At 49.0% G+C, this 16369-nt stretch overlaps 1 protein-coding gene across 2 annotated transcripts in view; it reads left to right on the top strand.

Annotated features, from left to right (window-relative positions):
• The first annotated feature begins 1128 nt into the window (after nucleotides 1–1128).
• DZIP1L (DAZ interacting zinc finger protein 1 like) overlaps nucleotides 1129–16369 on the top strand; it is a 44068-nt gene continuing 28827 nt past the window's right edge. Inside the window, exons 1-4 of one of the 2 annotated variants that reach the window (XM_075546871.1) lie at nucleotides 1130–1242; nucleotides 4913–5174; nucleotides 8033–8614; nucleotides 13308–13392. In XM_075546871.1, the coding sequence (XP_075402986.1) occupies nucleotides 8114–8614; nucleotides 13308–13392 (586 nt within the window). In that variant the 5' untranslated portion in view covers nucleotides 1130–1242; nucleotides 4913–5174; nucleotides 8033–8113. Of the gene's footprint in view, nucleotides 1243–4912; nucleotides 5175–8032; nucleotides 8615–13307; nucleotides 13393–16369 lie in introns of both variants that reach the window. The other variant, XM_075546870.1, reaches the window with a different exon arrangement.

Below are 16369 nucleotides of genomic sequence, written 5' to 3' on the forward strand. Positions count from 1 at the left end.
CTCAAGTTCTAGCAACACGATCCATAGGTTGACTATCCCTCAGGTAGTGCCGCTCACAAGTTGAGGAAGAGAACTAGCTAAAGCAGCCGCTTGCTGGTCTGATCACCAGAGCCTTGCCAAGCCATTTATCTCTTTGACCTCCAATCAAACTGTGACCTTATTAATCCCACATGTTCCTATTGGTCAGGTTGGCACAATAAACCTACCTATGGTGACCTTATTTTAGCTAATTTCCTTCTTATAACATTTATTCTTCCAATTTTACAGATGAGCAAACAACAACTAAGCAAAGAAACGAAACAAAAACAAAAACTGAGCGGTGACTTTCCCAAGATCACAAAACTACTAACCAGTAGAAGTCTTGGTATCTTTGAGTCCACAGCTAGGAATCCTAGGAGTGAAAGGGTGCCCTGACCAGGAGAAGAGGAAACACGATTCTCTATCAAAGTAGATGGCTCACAGACACCTACTTGTTCCTAGTCATGTCCCCCAGCCCCCACTCCCCACTATCTTTGCTTTGGGAGTTTGATACAAACAAGGAAAGGGTTGGTTACCCGGTTAGGGGGTTGGGGGTGGGGCTGGGATGGGGAAGGCCTTAAAAATTATTTCCCAGAAATAAGTTAGTCATAGCAATGCAAGTTCACAAGGTTTGGCATTATGATGGGGTCAGAGGCTGGTAACAGGGAAAATGCTTTTTGTTCTGGGTTTTCCAGACCAGACAGGCTGTACCACTCAAGGCACGGTGTGTGTGTGTGTTGGGGGGGGGGGGCGGGAAAGAAGGGGAAAGGGAGGGAGAGGTAGAGTGTGCTGTAGTGTAGGGTCTGGTCTGAAAGCCGGCAAGTCCCTTTGGTGTAGCACAGGCGGGTGGGGCGCCTGCAGCTGCCCCGTCACAGCCGGGCAGTGGCATTAACGTGGATCCTGGATTCGCCCATGATGGAAGGCAGCCTTCCTCTTCCCTCTGCCTCCCTTCATCCCAAACACTCAAAAACAGCTCGACTCAGCGGGGCAGGAGGAAAAGGCCCCCGAGACCGCAAGCCACAGGCTGCCGGCCCAAGGGAGGCTCTGGGCCCCGCGCAGCAGTGGTGGGTGGGGCTGGCCCGCCCCCCGCCCCCGGAGCGCATCCCGGCGTCGTGGATTCTGGGAATGCTGCGGCTGGCGGGGTGCTGCCGGGAGAGGGGCGGGAGCGGGAGGCCCCTCGGGAAGTCCCCGCAGCCCGACTCGCCCGGTAGTGGCGACTCCGAGGTGAGGCGTGCCGCGGGGAACGCTGCGCCCGGAATTCAGGCCGGGAGGAGCGCGGGGCAGGGTGGGTGTCGCGGGCTGGGGGCGCGCGGCGCGGGGGTGGGGTGCTGGCCGCGGGGCGGCGGGGGCGGCGGAGGGGAGCAGCCTGCTGGCTGGCTGGCCGCGTCGGGTTTCCAGTCTGGAAAGAAGGAAAAGTGGCCTGGGGGCGCGCTCTGTGTGCTAAGGGGTCTTTCGGCCACCACAGGACCTACGACCCACAGTCTCGGTTCCTCCCCGCCCGGCTCCTGCCCGGGGGTGGCCGTTAGCCGGAGCAGCACGTGTCTTTCCTTTTTTACGTGGCTGCAGATCCAAAGTGCTGGGAGAGTTGTTTCCGCCGGACTGGGGTGCAGGAGGCGGGGCCAGAGGAGGGGTTGGGGAGGGCCTGGCCTGGGGTCCGGCGGGCGGGCTCCCTGGGCACTCCTTTGGAGGGAGGCTGGGAGAGGGGAGCGGCTCTGCGGGTGTCCGCCCAAACACCTCCCCTGGGACCAGCGGGTCCGCCAGGGCCGTGGTGGGAGGAATCGGTCCTTCGTGTGCCTGTCACCAAGGCATGATTGATCTGCAGACAGACAGCTCGCATGGGAGTCCTGGGGGACACCGTTCGACTTGAGACGACGGACTCCCCAAAGTTGTATGCCGCAGGGTAGGGGCGGAAGCTAAGAAGGGCTTTGTGGGCTCCGGAGACCAACCCACAGGAGGTAGGCAAGCGCCAACTCCTCCATGGGAAAGACACCGGGATCGGACTTTGATGTGAAAAGCACATTTGGCTTGTACTGGTGAAGACACACCTTTCTCTAAAACCCTGCTAAGGGATGTCAATCAAATCTTTATTTGAAAGAAAAATGTGCGTGTGTTAAAAACTTAAAACGTCTCCAAAATGCCTGGAAATAGGAGGCCAGCTCGGCACTATAGGGGTGGATCTCTCTTTCCTTACTTGATGGATTGTCCAAGTGCTGGCTGGCCCCTGGCAAAGGCAGCAAAGAGCAGGAATGGAGACTTCCTTCTTTTGAAAACAACAAGATCAAGGTCTGTAACATCAGGGCCCCAGCGGAGTCCCTGTGCCCCTCTGTTCCGTGGGGTCTCTAGCGCTCCCTGGCCAACCGTGTAGGTGCAGTCTGTTTGCAAACTATGGGGAGGTTTCCTTGGCAGCCATGACAATTAGCACTAATGACTCGCCTGAGCTCTCCCAGCAGGCACTGGGAGCCTGGCTTGGGAGCCATGGCAGCTTTGTAAATGATTGCCTTGCAGCCCAGGTAGCGGCTCTCGCTCAGCTCACTCGCTCGAAGTGCTCCTCTCGGCTGAGTTTCTGAGGAATCAGAAGAGACAGTAAAGTGGTGGTGGTCATGCTAGTGGTCTTGTCTAGCTGTCAATTTATAGAAGAGAATTAGTAAGAACCAATTTTAAAAACGCCTTGTGTGACTTTTGTGGGCAATTAGCTTTACAGATTGGAGGTTGTAGATGTGTAGGCTTTAGAAGAATCACACTATCTCCAGGGATTGTTTCACACACAGGGGACTGGCTGTCTTGGGGATGGGGGGTGGGATGGACACTGATCACTGAGGGTGTACAAAGCAAAGTTTATAGGTTCAAACCCAAACCACAACCACTGCCACCGAGTCGTTCCTGACTCATAATAATCCTGCTGAAGTGTTCGAGGACTGTAAATCTTCACAGGACCAGATAGCCTCATCTTTCCCCTGCGGAGTGGGTGGCGGGTTGGAACTACCTATCTGGTAATCAACTCAAGGTCTAAGACAGGCTCTCTGTTGGATATGATTGCCTCATGTAGAAATAATCTCTTCAGCACTGAGAGGTTGAGGTGTGAGCCTAAATGTGGAAAAATAAAATGTGGGGTCCACTAATTCATGATACTAATCTAGGATGGTATAGCTTTCTGGGACCCCATGAAAACATGTAGTGATGGTCAACATAGCTTCATTTCGCCTAAAGGCAGTGAGTGCTTCGGCCTTGTTTTTCTCTTCCCAGGTAAGGGAAACACAGTCTGCAGACAATTTAATCTGAAGAAACCAGTGTCCCTGGCCCAGGGGGGTGGTGGGGAGGGCAGGTTTCCAGGTAACCAGTAGCACTCTCATTTGGCTTTGAGTTGGCTCACCTAAAGCAGGATGAACACTGTGGTGCCAAGTCCTGTTCAGCCAAGCCTGGGCAAGAAACAGAGAGCATTTCGTGTCTCCAGCACCAACCCTGGTGGGGTTTGCTGTGAACACTCTGCCCTTGCAGGTTGGTCAAGAAATCCCAGGTACTGTAAAATTTCCATCAGGGGCGTTATTTGTATATTATTATAATCGAGAGGTAGTTTGTCATAGTTCAAAAACGTTGGAGTTAGACAGAACTTGAATTGTGGCTTCATTACTTAATTTGGGGCCTCCCCGAGCCTCAGTTTCTTCATTGGTCTGATGAATTGGAGCTATGTATGAGGTTTTATGAGGACTAGAGCTTATTTCAAAGCTGGTGTATAAATTGTCATCATTTTCTTCAAGTTCGGCTCACTTTTTGGAGTCCTAGGACATCTGGGTTCTAGAGGAAGACAAGCATCCATTTTAGGGGTGCACTGAAATCTCCTGCACTCAGACTCCTAATACTGAATCCTCGTTGGGACTGGGCTGCCGCCTTCTGTGCTTCTAGAGTCCGCTCCGAGTGTCCACATGAGGGTGTAATGCTGTGGCCTCAGCATTTTCAGTCACCTCCCACTGATGTGCCTGGGCCCATCCACAAGGCCTCGGATGCAATAAGCCTTCAGTCGAAGCTAGTTGGATTACGCTATGTTGGCAGATGGTCGACAAAACAAGCATTTTGCTGAGCTTGAATAGCACACTCCCCCAATGAGTCCAAATTAAGAAATCCAAGCCCCATTTTCAGAAGCCCTTGTGACTGAGTGGGTAATGCATTGGGCTGCTAACCTCAAGGTCAACAAAGATAACGCTGTCTACTCCCGTAAAGGTTTACAGTCTTTAAAACAAACAGGGAAGTTCTACTCTGTCCTATAGGTCATTGGTAAACTGACATTGGAATATTTTTTGATCCCGATTTTAAAGAGCTCTGGTGGGGGAACTGTGGGTTAGGCATTGGGCTGCCAAACACAAGGCCAGGGATCCAAACCCACCAAGTGTTCCATGGGAGAAAAACCAGCCTGTTAGCACTCATGAAGATTTATAGTCCCAGAAACTTTATTGGGCCATTATGAGTCAGAATTGACTCACTGGCAGTGAGCTCGATTTTAACTTTGAACCCCATTTCTACTATTAACCCGAATTCTTGATGGGTTATAGTTTCAGTCTTCAAGACCCTAAACAGACTTGGAAAATTAAAGTTGACTCCTTTAAGATTTTTAAGACTCTGCTCAGCTGGGCAGGAATCTGTGTTGTGAACATTGAGCTTGCAGAGGCCCCAGCCTGGGGCCTGGTAGGGGCTGGAGGGGGGAGGTAGAATGACGTGTCCCGGTACAAGCTTCTCTTTGGTGTTCCTACATGCCCAGTCCTGGCTCCTGCTCTGACACTTATGTCTCTGTGGGGCAATCTCTGAATTTTACTCCTAGAGAGTAAACTGTGGAGCCAGACCCTGTCACTTGCTTGCTGTGTGATGGTGAGAAAATAATTTCTCTTCTTTGTTCACCCCTTAGCTTCTTCATCTGTATCATGGGATGCAAGTCTTGCAAAGACATTCTTGTCCAGGAGCTAGGTCATGTAAAGTACTAGAGCTGTGTGCGGAGGACAGTAGGATTCCAGGAACATTTGCTCCGTTTATTAAGGAAAACAGGAATGGTTCCTCTGGTTGCCTTCATTCCCGAGTGGCCCTCGTGATGCCTGGCACGTAGTGTGGAATCAGGAATCATTTGTTGCCAAAAAGGTTCAAGGAAGGTTGCTGCAGAGCCACCAACACAGGTGAGGGCCACTGAAGGTGTGTGCACTTTGTACGCTGGGTGCTGGGGAGAGGGGCAGGGAGCTCTGACTGAGGGTCTGTAAAGGTCTATGGTGGCGATTGTGCATGAGCGGAACTTTGAAGCATGCATCCAAGTGCAGTTGGAGCAGGCAGTCTCCATGGTATGGCGCTCTAGACCACGAGGAAGCATAGCATAATCATTGGGAGCTTCTAGGTTTGACACCTGTTTTCTGGACCACCAGCAAATGTCTTCACCTTCCTGTGGCTCTGGATCTCCAATTAGCAGCCATAGTCCCTCAATTTTCCAATCTTCAGCTTCGCATCTTCTGCTATCTTATGTCCATCAGCATGGACTTCACCTCCATACTTCTTATTTTGATAGAAAACTGACCCTGCTGGTTACAGAGTGCCTGGTGGAGAGATCGCCCAGGCGCCCAGCTCGAGGCACAGGCTCACAGAAGTCTTTTTAATAAAGTTAGAATTAGCCCACAAGGAACACCTAAAACCCATCCTCACATGGCTGAAGCACAACGGTGACTGCCTATTGTAAAGGAGGACACACGCATATTGAGGTCCACGGTCCCTGTCTCCACACTCCCTACCATGGTGGTTTTGAATCAGTTGGCTTGGGTTGGGTGGGGCCTAAGGATCTGCGTTTATAGTAAATTCTCCGGTAATACAGATACTGAGAATTTTTATCTTGAACTCAAAGATGGGGAATCTTTGCCATCTATCACCAAGTTGTGCCATGGCTCCTCCCAGGCCATGTTTGAGCTTGTAATTGCCCCAAGAGCCAAATGGACCAGAGAGAAAGAGATTTTGGGGAGACCGAGGCTCAACCTGAAGCAGCATGATGGATAGTTGCAGCGGCCGGGGATGTGGGAGCTCACCCCTATGAAATGGGAGGCAGGTGAACAGACTATGGCAGGACGGGGGCGGGGGGTGGAGGCACTAACACACCCTACCTTAAAGGACGGGTGACACTGTAATTGATGGCAGAGGCTGCAAGGAACACTTAAAAGAGGTGGGAGGAGAGGAGAGGAAAGAGCTAGCTGTTAGACTCCCCAGCTTTATTAGTAGAGAGAGGGCTATGGGCAACCGTCTGAGGTAAAAAACTTAAATAGTTAAACAGCATAGGTCTCAGGTGAGCTCACACTGTGGGAGGTCAGGAAGCAGGTCTCCTCTTACCCTTGGCCACAGCATGCCTGGTAACCGGCTGTTGCTCCGAGGTACGGCTTGTTGTGAGCAATTGACTCTGAGGCTCAGGTGACACAGTTGTAGCTTGGAGCGGAGCATGGTGAGTATCATGTCCCTACTCCATTTTGTTTTTCTTTTTCTCCATAACCCTGCATGCTAAGTAGAAGGGGGCTGGTCTTTCCCGTCATGGCCTTGGCCGGGGTACTTAACAGCTGCACAGTGTTGTTTCTGGAGGACACGTTGGGGAAGAATATTTGAAAAGGGAAAGACAGGGAGGTAAGCCTGAAAAGGCAGATGGTGACATTCAGCCGGAGGCTTTGAAGACCAGGGTTCTAGTTTGGTGGGGTGGGCAACAAGGGGCTAGCTACACAGAGCCCTTGAAATGCAGCTAATGTTAGACCTTGGTAACTCCAGCACCTGGCACTGGACCTGACACACATAGGGGTACTGTAAAGGACAGGAAGGTTGGTGAGTGAATGAATTGGACGTTTGAGGGACGAGAAAGTTTGCAACAAATAACCTCCAGAGCCACTGTTGGGTGGCTCAAGATCCAGGAGCTCTGGAGCCTGAAGCACGAGCAGTTGTCCCTCAGCTCCGACTCCCCTACCTGTTAAACATTCAGCTTCCCCAAGACATCAGTTTCGTCGCGTGCAAATGGGATAGCGGTGCTCGCCTGCCAGTTTGTATTCGCCGTCTGTTTCTAGCTCAGAGGCCAGAACTCCCCGCACAGTGGCCAGGTTACTGAGTGGTTGCCCCTTGCGTTTGCTCTGGTCTGGTTCTCTGGGGTAGGCAGGGCAGGCCTCATTCCCACCTGGTGACGTGCCCCGCCCTGTTGCTTCCTTACACAGTGGTTCTCAACCTTCTTTAATACAGTTCCTCATGTTGTGATCCCCAACGATAAAATTATTGTCGTTGCTACTTCATCACTGTCATTTTGCTCCTGTTATGAATCGGGCGACCCCTGTGAAAGGGTCATTTGACCACCAAAGGGGTCAGGACCCACAGGTGGAGAACCGCTGCCTTAAGGCCTTTCATGGGGTCAGTGACCCTGGCATGATAGGAGGAGGTGTGGTGCAGTTGGCGGCTCTGGGCTGCCCACCCCCGCCCACGTTGCTGGGCTTTATGCTGAGGCAAATTCATACCCTGAAAGGAGACCTCTGGCAGGTGTAGCCCTGCAGCTCAGGTGAGTATGGAGTAGAGGGGATTCCTTGAGGAACTACCGTGGGCCGAGTGCTTCAAAGGCCTCCTTCCTAACCAAAAGCGTGCAAAATGGGTCCAAGGGCCCCTAATTTACCCAGGAGGCTTCAAAATGTTAAGGGTCTTAGCCAAAGCTGAGGATTTGAATCTACCTCTGATTATAAAGCCCACACCCCTCTGTCCACTGTTTAGCACACATTAGTGTTTGTCACATGTACCAGAGCTGCTAACCATGAGGTGGGTGGTTCAAGTCCCCCAGCTGCTGCATGGCAGAGAGCCGAGGCTGTCTGCTCCTGTACACATTTAACGCCTTGGAAACCAATAGAGTCCTGTATGAGTCAGAATTGGCTCATGCGGCTCATGATAGCTGCTAGAAGACACCTCACCTCAGCCTCCTGCTGTCCAGATGGGTAGTGCAGGCAGCTTCATGCACCTTGACGAACCTGGACTCCATCTCGTTTTCCAGGCCCTCGCTCAGCTCGTTGGCTTGCTGCCGTGGCCTTGGTGGCACCCTCCTTCGGTGGTCAGTCCCGGGCCTCCCCCGCCCATGCAGTCCTCCGTGGCCACTGCTGAGGGCTTCAGCAGCACCCTCTTTGGTGCCTACACACTCCCCAGCTTCAAATTCCAGCCGCGCCGGGAGAACGTGGACTGGAGACGCATGAGTGCGCTGGACGTGGACCGTGTGGCACGGGAGCTGGACGTGGCCACCCTGCAGGAGAACATCGCTGGCGTCACCTTCTGCAACCTGGACAAGGAGACATGCAGCCGCTGCGGGCAGCCTGTGGACCCGGTGCTGCTCAAGGTGCTGCGCCTGGCACAGCTCACCATCGAGTACCTCCTGCACTGCCAGGACTGCTTGAGTGCCAGTGTTGCCCAGCTGGAGGCTCGGCTGCAGGCCAGCCTGGGTCAGCAGGAGCATGGGCAGCGGGAACTGGGCCGCCAGGCCGACGAGCTCAAGGGTGTGAGAGAGGAGAGCCGCCGGCGCCGCAAGATGATCAGCACCCTGCAGCAGCTGCTTCTGCAGACGGGCGCCCACAGCTACCACACGGTGAGGAGTCTCCAGCACCCCTGGGAGAGTGGGAGGTCCCTGAGCCCCACACTGGTTCCCACCATGGTCCCCGACGCAGTGTGGGGCTTTCCCCCTGGTTAGGAATAGATCTTAGAGATTCTGCTTCTGGCCAGAGAGCCTAAGCCTCTGATCAAGTTCTACAGGGTTAGTGTGTGTGCCTGTGTGTGCATGCATGTGCACATGTAGGTTACAGGTAGTCCCCAACTTAGCACAGGTTCCATTTCAAAGACTGTACTAGCAGCCGAGTGCTTAACCACTGCACCGACAGGACTCTTTCCCCACGTGTTTATGTTCGGAGGGATTTACCAAGGGCATGTGATTCATTCGTGGCTGTCTGTGTGTCAGGGTGTCCTAACATGCTGTGCGCGCGCATGGATGGAGGGCTATGTGATTCTAGTTCGTGTGTGTATGTGTGGAGTGGGGTGTGTAACAGCTGTATGAAAGGTGTGTGTGTATGTATGGATCCAGTGCGTCATGAGGGGCTGGTGGAGTCAAGCTCATTCTGGAAAAGCAGCCCCGTTGTCCAACTGAGACAGTTCATTACCCAGAGCGTCTGTCTACATGAAAAGCGCGGGCGGTGGACACGCACCCTGTGTGCTGCAGTGTTGTGTAAACGCATGGTGACCTGGGCCTGTGTCCAGCTCTGAGGATGGAGATACAATTCTTGCTTCTCAGGTCTTCAAGGAATTCCTGGTTTGAGGGTGGGCGGGACAAAAGGATTCATAAGGATAGCAATACTAATTGATAGAATGGTAATCTATAGAACTGATATAATACAGTATCATGTTAATTATTATTCTTTAAAGGGGTCAGAAACTTTTCATTAGTAAATTACAGGACAGTGATGTAACTTGACTTAGATCAATAAGTAATTAATAGGTTAATTTATGTGAGAATCCAAGGACATGGCTTGCTTTAAATGTGGCTTGCCTCCGGAATCAGATCCTGCCACCAGAATCTCACCTCTTTTTCGGTGGCGGTCGGCTCCTCTTCCTGCGTGGGGGTTCCAGTCTCAGCAAGCGTCTGTCCCCTGTGGTGGTGCAGTGCAGTTATTTGACCTGACATGGCTTTTCTATCCTTAATCTTTGCAATTCCTATCAAATGACTGGATAAGACGATGCGAAGATGAGGTATCTGTGGCCTTCCCTTGGGAGCAGATAGCTTGCTAATCATATAAATAAAGTACATGGGACCCTTGGGGTGGTACCCTGCACATGAGACCTCTGGAGTTCTCATAGGAGGACTGGTCGGTTTCGCTATCCTGCTAGATTAAATGAGTCATCTCAGAAGGGGAATGGGCGATCTCGAGTGGAGTGTATCTTCTGAACTCCAGGATCCCTCCCCCGACCTCTTTCAGTCTAGAGCAGAGCACCATGACACCAGAGAAGCAGCAGACCCAGAACCCAAGACAGAGCTGTGTGCCCGCTGCCTCACAGCAGTTGCTGCAGGGCTGAGGCTGAGTTTGAGTCTCCTCCCTGCTTGTGAAATCAGAGGCGGTCAGACACTGCCTCCACCGGAACCGCGCACGTGTGTGGCTCTGTCAGCCTCATGGTCCAAGGTGGCTGTGTGAATGCCCGCTCTCCAGTCCACACCTCACAGGAGGAAGTGATGTGAGGAATGGCCTACTGTCTTCTTTAATGAAACGGACAGAAGTGGCATACTCCTCTCTTTCTTAGAGGCCTTTGACTGGCATTCAGTAACGGGGTCACCCCTGCTTTCAAGGGAGACTTGCATGTGACCTCTTGTTCAGCCACAGATCAGGGTTTCTATCACTGGTGAAGAAATAGAAAATGGTGAACAGCTTCTGGCTCATTTGCCTTTGGGCAAAGGCAAGTCTCACGTAGTCTGCCCGCCTACTTTGACTAGTACTAGCAGCCTGCCTGAACACGTTGAGAAGGATTCTGGTTTTAATGTGGAAAGACTATGACAGGCAGTTTCTCAAATACAAGAATGACAGTGGAATTACAGATACTGTTTATGTGCTGTGTCTGTCACGGGTGGCTTTAAGCCTGGGTAGTCTGGGGCATTGGTTTTTAAAATTTACTTTTATTATGCAAAAATTTAAATATCTATAAAAGTAGAGTAACATGAGGGGACTTAAAATAGTTCATGACAAATCAAATTAAAAATAAAAATATAAACTTTACCTTTCAACATTAATTCTATCAAGGTCAAGACACTCTTGTTAGGTGATAATACTAGCCCGTTGATCCATTCTTTTTCTCTCTTTAAAAAAAAAAATCATTTTATTGGGGGCTCTTACAGCTCTTGTCACAATCCATCTATCCATCCATTGTGTCAAGCACATTTGTATACATCTTGCCATCATCATTTTCAAAACATTTTCTTTCTACTTGAGCCCTTGGTACATGTTCTGATCTAGTCAGATTTGTAGATTTGTCGGGTAGAATTAGGATCATGATAGTCAGGGGAGGAAGCATTAAAGAACTGGAAGAAAGTTGTGTGCTATGTCAGTGCTATACTGCACCCTGACTGGCTCATCTCTTCTTTGTGACCCTCCTGTGAGGGGATGTCCAATTGTCTATAGATGGGTCTTGGGTCTCCACTCCACTCTCTCCCTCATTCATATCAATTTGATTTTTTTTCTCAGGGTCTTTGATACCTGATACCTGATCCCATTGACATCATATGCTTATACATGCTGGTGTGCTTCTTCCATGTGGGCTTTGCTGCTTGTTTATCTTCAAGCTTTGAAGACCCCAGATGCTATGTCTTTTGGTAGCCGGACACCATCAGCTTTCTTCACCACATTTGCTATGTACCCATTTTGTCTTTAGCGATTGTGTTGGGAAAGTGAGTATCACAGAATGCTGGGTTATTAGAACAAAGTGTTCTTGCATTGAGGGAGCACTTGAGTAAAGGCCCAATGTCTGTCTGCTACCTTAATGCTTCTCATATAAATATATGTACATAGATCAATTTCCCTATCATTAGATTAAATCTATTTACATATGCACATGCCTGTATTTAGACCTTTATAAATGTCCCTTGCCTCCTAGTTCTTTCCTCTATTTCCTTTTAATTTCCTCTTGTCCCACTATCATGTTCAGCCTTCCTTTGCCTCTCTATATTTCCTCTCAGCTGCATGGCCCTTGATCAAACCCCACTGGCCCATTCTTAAAGAACTGACAGTCCTGGAGAATTAATCTTGTTGATGTAGCCTTTTGCACATTATGCACATTTCCACGATGAAAAAGAAGTGCCCTCTAATATCTGTATTTTAAAGGTTAGGAGCAAAAAGAAGTGAGAACGAGCTAGAGGGCTGTAAGGCGAATGCCCACTGATTTCCCACCGAAGCTCTTGCAAAATCGCCCTGTGTGAGGAGAGGGGGTAGTGGTGAAGGACTCTGGGGAAGCTTTCCCAGGCATTTTTTTCCCTAAAGTGTTGACTAACTTTCTTAGAACACGCTCATGATAACTACATCTTTGGTTATCTAGCAAAATGTCCTGAGCACACACCCCTGCCTGCCGAATTTTGCCATGACCTTTGCTCTTGACCCATCTGCTTTGGCTCTGATTGGACCCCTCTACCTCTTTATAGCCATTGCTTCAAGCGTGCTTTGTCTTCAGGACTATACTGGTAAAGCTCCTGTCGAGCCCCACTGTTTAAAATCTCCATCGGAAGCTCTGCTCTTGTCTGCAGCTGATCTGAGCACACCCTTTTTGACACCCAGTGAGCAGAGTCTTTTCAGCATACAGTTTTCCCTCAGAATTGTGTAACCTGCATAATTGAGATATCTATAGTGTTAACTGTTCTGTTTGCTGTTCATCTAGGGCATAAGTAAGATGACTTGTCTTATAAATTGATGTGGATGGTCTGCCGCTGCAGGCTTCACCTGCAACATTGTCTCATCCCTACTTGAAATGCATTATCGTCTAGAAGCTGCTGATTTCTTTGGGAGCATTGTCTCCAAAACCTTTCCTAAGTCATCAGTGATTAGATTACACTTCTACCCTAGCTTCACCATAAATTTCATATTTGTTTTTGCTTCAATTTGAGCAGACTTCATGTACGGACGCTTCAAACTGTTCTCCTCTCCTTCTTAATGCTTCAAACTAGATCCTGTTCAGACATGTTATATCGACTTGTATGAGTTTATTTTGGTGCAAAAAGCAAATGGAAAGTCACATACAATTTTTCTTTTTTTCCATAATCCATATTTTGCATGGACCTTGAGGAGACCGTCATGTAACGAAAACTTCATCTACAGCTCCTCAGCCCAGCAGTCACCAACTCATAGCCAACGTTACTCAGCTTCTCCTGTGGGCATTTTCCTCCATGCTTGGATTATTTTAAATCTATTTTGTTGTATAATTTCATCTGTAGATATTCCAGTATTTGTTTAAAAAGCAAGGACTCATTTAAACCTACACACAATGCCCATCATCAAACATCCCAAATTAATAAAAAGTCCCCTAATGTCATCAGGGATCCAGCTGATGTTCCTGGTCTAGGGCACTGTTGCGCTTTAAGTCTCCCAGGTGGTTCGAATGGGTAAGCGGGCTTGATGTCGCTGCCTCACTCCGTACTTCAGATGCTGCATTTCCGAAGCAGCCCCGGGGCCCTGAGGGAATGGGAGATTTGCAGTGGAGGACCTCGATGACTCAGGTGACCCTAATCGTGTCCTGTTCATTTTATCCTCTCTGTTTAGTGCCACCTGTGTGATAAGACGTTCATGAACGCCACCTTTCTCCGGGGCCACATGCAGCGCAGGCATACAGCCGTGGCAGAAGGTGGTGAGTGCAGGAGGCAGCCTGGGCCCCCCTGGGACTGTGCAAGGGCTGGGGCTGGTGTTCAGGGGGTGGGACATCTACCAACAAACCTGTCATCAGAGCCCGCCATCCAGTGGGGGATGTGAGGCCTGCCCATGGGATCGGGCAGTTTCTGACCTTCGGTGTTGGGGAGAAGTGCTGGTTGTCGGACAGGTGTCCTCCTCTCTGAATAGACCGCTCACTTCTCCCTGTCCCTCTGAGTAGGGGCAGTCAGACCAAGTGACTCTGACGGACCCGAACTTCCCAGCCTTATGGGAATCTGCCATTCCCTGGTGCTCAACTCGCAGCTGCTGTTGAGTTGACTTTGCCCCATGGTGACGCCCTGTGTGTCACTTTGAAACTCACAGGGTTTCAAAGGCTAATTTTTTTGGAAGCAGAGCCTAAGGCCTTTCTTCTGAGGTACCTCGGGTGCATTTGAACTTCCAGCCTTCCAGTTAGCCATCGCATAAGTTAACCATTTGCGTCATATAGGAACTCCATGCTAGTGGCAAATGAGCTTCAATGGGACAAATGAATGCTGGGCTGCTTCTTTGACATTTGTATTCAACATCAATTTATTGGGACATGAAGGAGACCTACTGGTACAACTGCGAAGGCTTTAGCCACTACGCGTGTGGTTGGTGGTTGGTGGCAACCGTGAGTGAGAACGAGCGGGTGCTCGGCTCCTGGGAGGGTCCAGCCGAGGACAGTTCTGTCGGTCTGGGCTGCGGTGAGCTGGACCAGCCTTGGTCGCACACAGTAGCATCAATCATGACGCTTTCACTTTACCGATTACAACCCCGAACTGACTAGCAAAACTGTCTGTTTTCCCCGTGAGGAGATCTGCATGCTTTAGCTATTTTATGGGGTGCAGCAAGAACTAGCTATTAAAATGCATAAAACTTAAAATCCTATTAAGTAAAACTGTTCTTTTTCCATCTTTTCAGCTCCCTTACCAAAGACCAGGCTTAGAGTTTTAAAACAGTGCCTTTTACCCAATTACCAGGCATTTGTTATGTATCCAGTTTTTCTTAGTGCCGCATTAAAGGTTGCTAAAAGACACCAGATTTCCTATTTCTTCAATAAATTTCTTTTGATGAGAAAATAAAAGTATAGAAAAGGAGGAAATGAAAATCATGAATAATATCACCAGTAGTTAAGATTTTTGTATATCTCTTATCAGTTTACTTTTCTATAAGTATATGATCATCATATAATATGCAATTTTGACTACTGCTTATTTTCATTAAAGATAGATCATCTTGGAAAACATGAATAAAATATAATCTGAATAGTATTCCATCCCGTTGCTATCATACTTTCCCGATCTCCTCCTCTTGAATATCCAAAATGAAACAAAGCAAAAACTCAAAAACTGCCCTTGAGTCGATTCCGACTCATAGGAACCCTATAGAGAATTTCTGCGACTGTCAGTCTTTAGGAGGCCAGACAGCGCCACCTCTTTCCCACGGAGCAACCGGTGGGATCGAACCGCTGACTTCACACATAGCAGTTGAGTGCTTATCCAACAGCCTGGGCTACTCTCACACCTTCCGATTCAAACTCCTTCCGTAGTGAACATTCTGGGCATAAATCTTTGTGTGCATGGCCCCGAGTATTTCTGTAAGGGGAAGACCTACCGAGGGAGAGAGCATTTGTCCCCACGAAAATCATCAGTAACATTTTGTTTGTCACCTTTTTGTTCTCAGGCAGGTAACTTCCCAGATGCTCCAGGCTTTCTGCTCCACGCTTAATTCCGAACACTTGATTCAACCAAATTAATTTCTGCTGTAATAAGAATTGCTTGTTGCCAAAATGTCCAACCTGAGAAAGACCATGTCTCTGTAAAGAAAAGGCTGGGTGTTTTAATATAGCACCACCTGTCTGATAATCACTAAGAGTATTTGAACAAGTACTGTGTATACTCGTGCATAAGCCGAGTTTTTCAGCATATTTTTAATGCGGTTTTTGTGGTAAAATTAGGTGTCTTGGCTGATTCTCGGGTGGGCTTATATTCAAGAATATACAGTAATACATGTTTAAGTACAATAGTTGTCTTTTTTGCTAATCCTTAGCTCTTGCTTTACCACAAGGTGATTTAGTTAGCATGTTCATTTATAATTCATTCTGAATCTATTTTGTTAACTTCACAATTTTAGAGTTTATACCTAAAGCCACTGTGGTTAAAATGTTTCTTCACAACACATGCTGCTTCTTTAATTTGAAATTTAAGATGACACATTTAGAACTATATTCCCTCTACATCTTATTTATAATGATGTTTTTCTCAGGTGTATATGTTTGTGGAAACTGGTGGACTCTATGTTTGCAATGGGTACATTTGGGGGAGGGGAGGAGTTGTCTTAGATATACTGTGGTAAGGATCCATGATATCCTGGGAAGAAGACGTCATGCTTGGTAAAGCGGAGGGGCAGCGAGAAAGGGGGAAGACCCTCGATGAGATGGGTTCCGCAGTGGCTGCAACGAGGGGTCCGACGTAACAATGCCTGTGTGGATGGGGCAGGGCCGCAGTGCTTCCTTCGGTGTACACAGGGTGGCTATGAGTCAGAACCGACATGGAGGCTCCTGGTAGCAACGGCATATAGGTAGGCAAACACTTGGTATTTCAACACTCTTAGTTCCCGTGCAGTCCGCTTACATTCATTCTGGTCCAACATTACCATTAACCCAAAGATCAAGCTCTACTACTGCTAAAAGTGAGCTTAGCACGACAGTGATTTTGAATACTTTAAATTCCTCTCCTGTTGCTGTCAGGGTACAGAGATATGTTCTTTGCACATGTAGTGGGGACAAAATCGTGCATACACGCTCATTGGTTTTCTGCTTCTATAACTCCAGTCATCTGACATTCATATTTCCCTGGGCCAGTCCTGCTACGATATGCATTTTCAGGGTTAGTTGCCCCATCGAGGTGATCCCCATTCTGGCCGTCCCATGTGGG

Source organism: Tenrec ecaudatus, chromosome 4 (genome assembly GCF_050624435.1).
Source record: "Tenrec ecaudatus isolate mTenEca1 chromosome 4, mTenEca1.hap1, whole genome shotgun sequence".
NCBI classification, from domain to species: domain Eukaryota; kingdom Metazoa; phylum Chordata; class Mammalia; order Afrosoricida; family Tenrecidae; genus Tenrec; species Tenrec ecaudatus.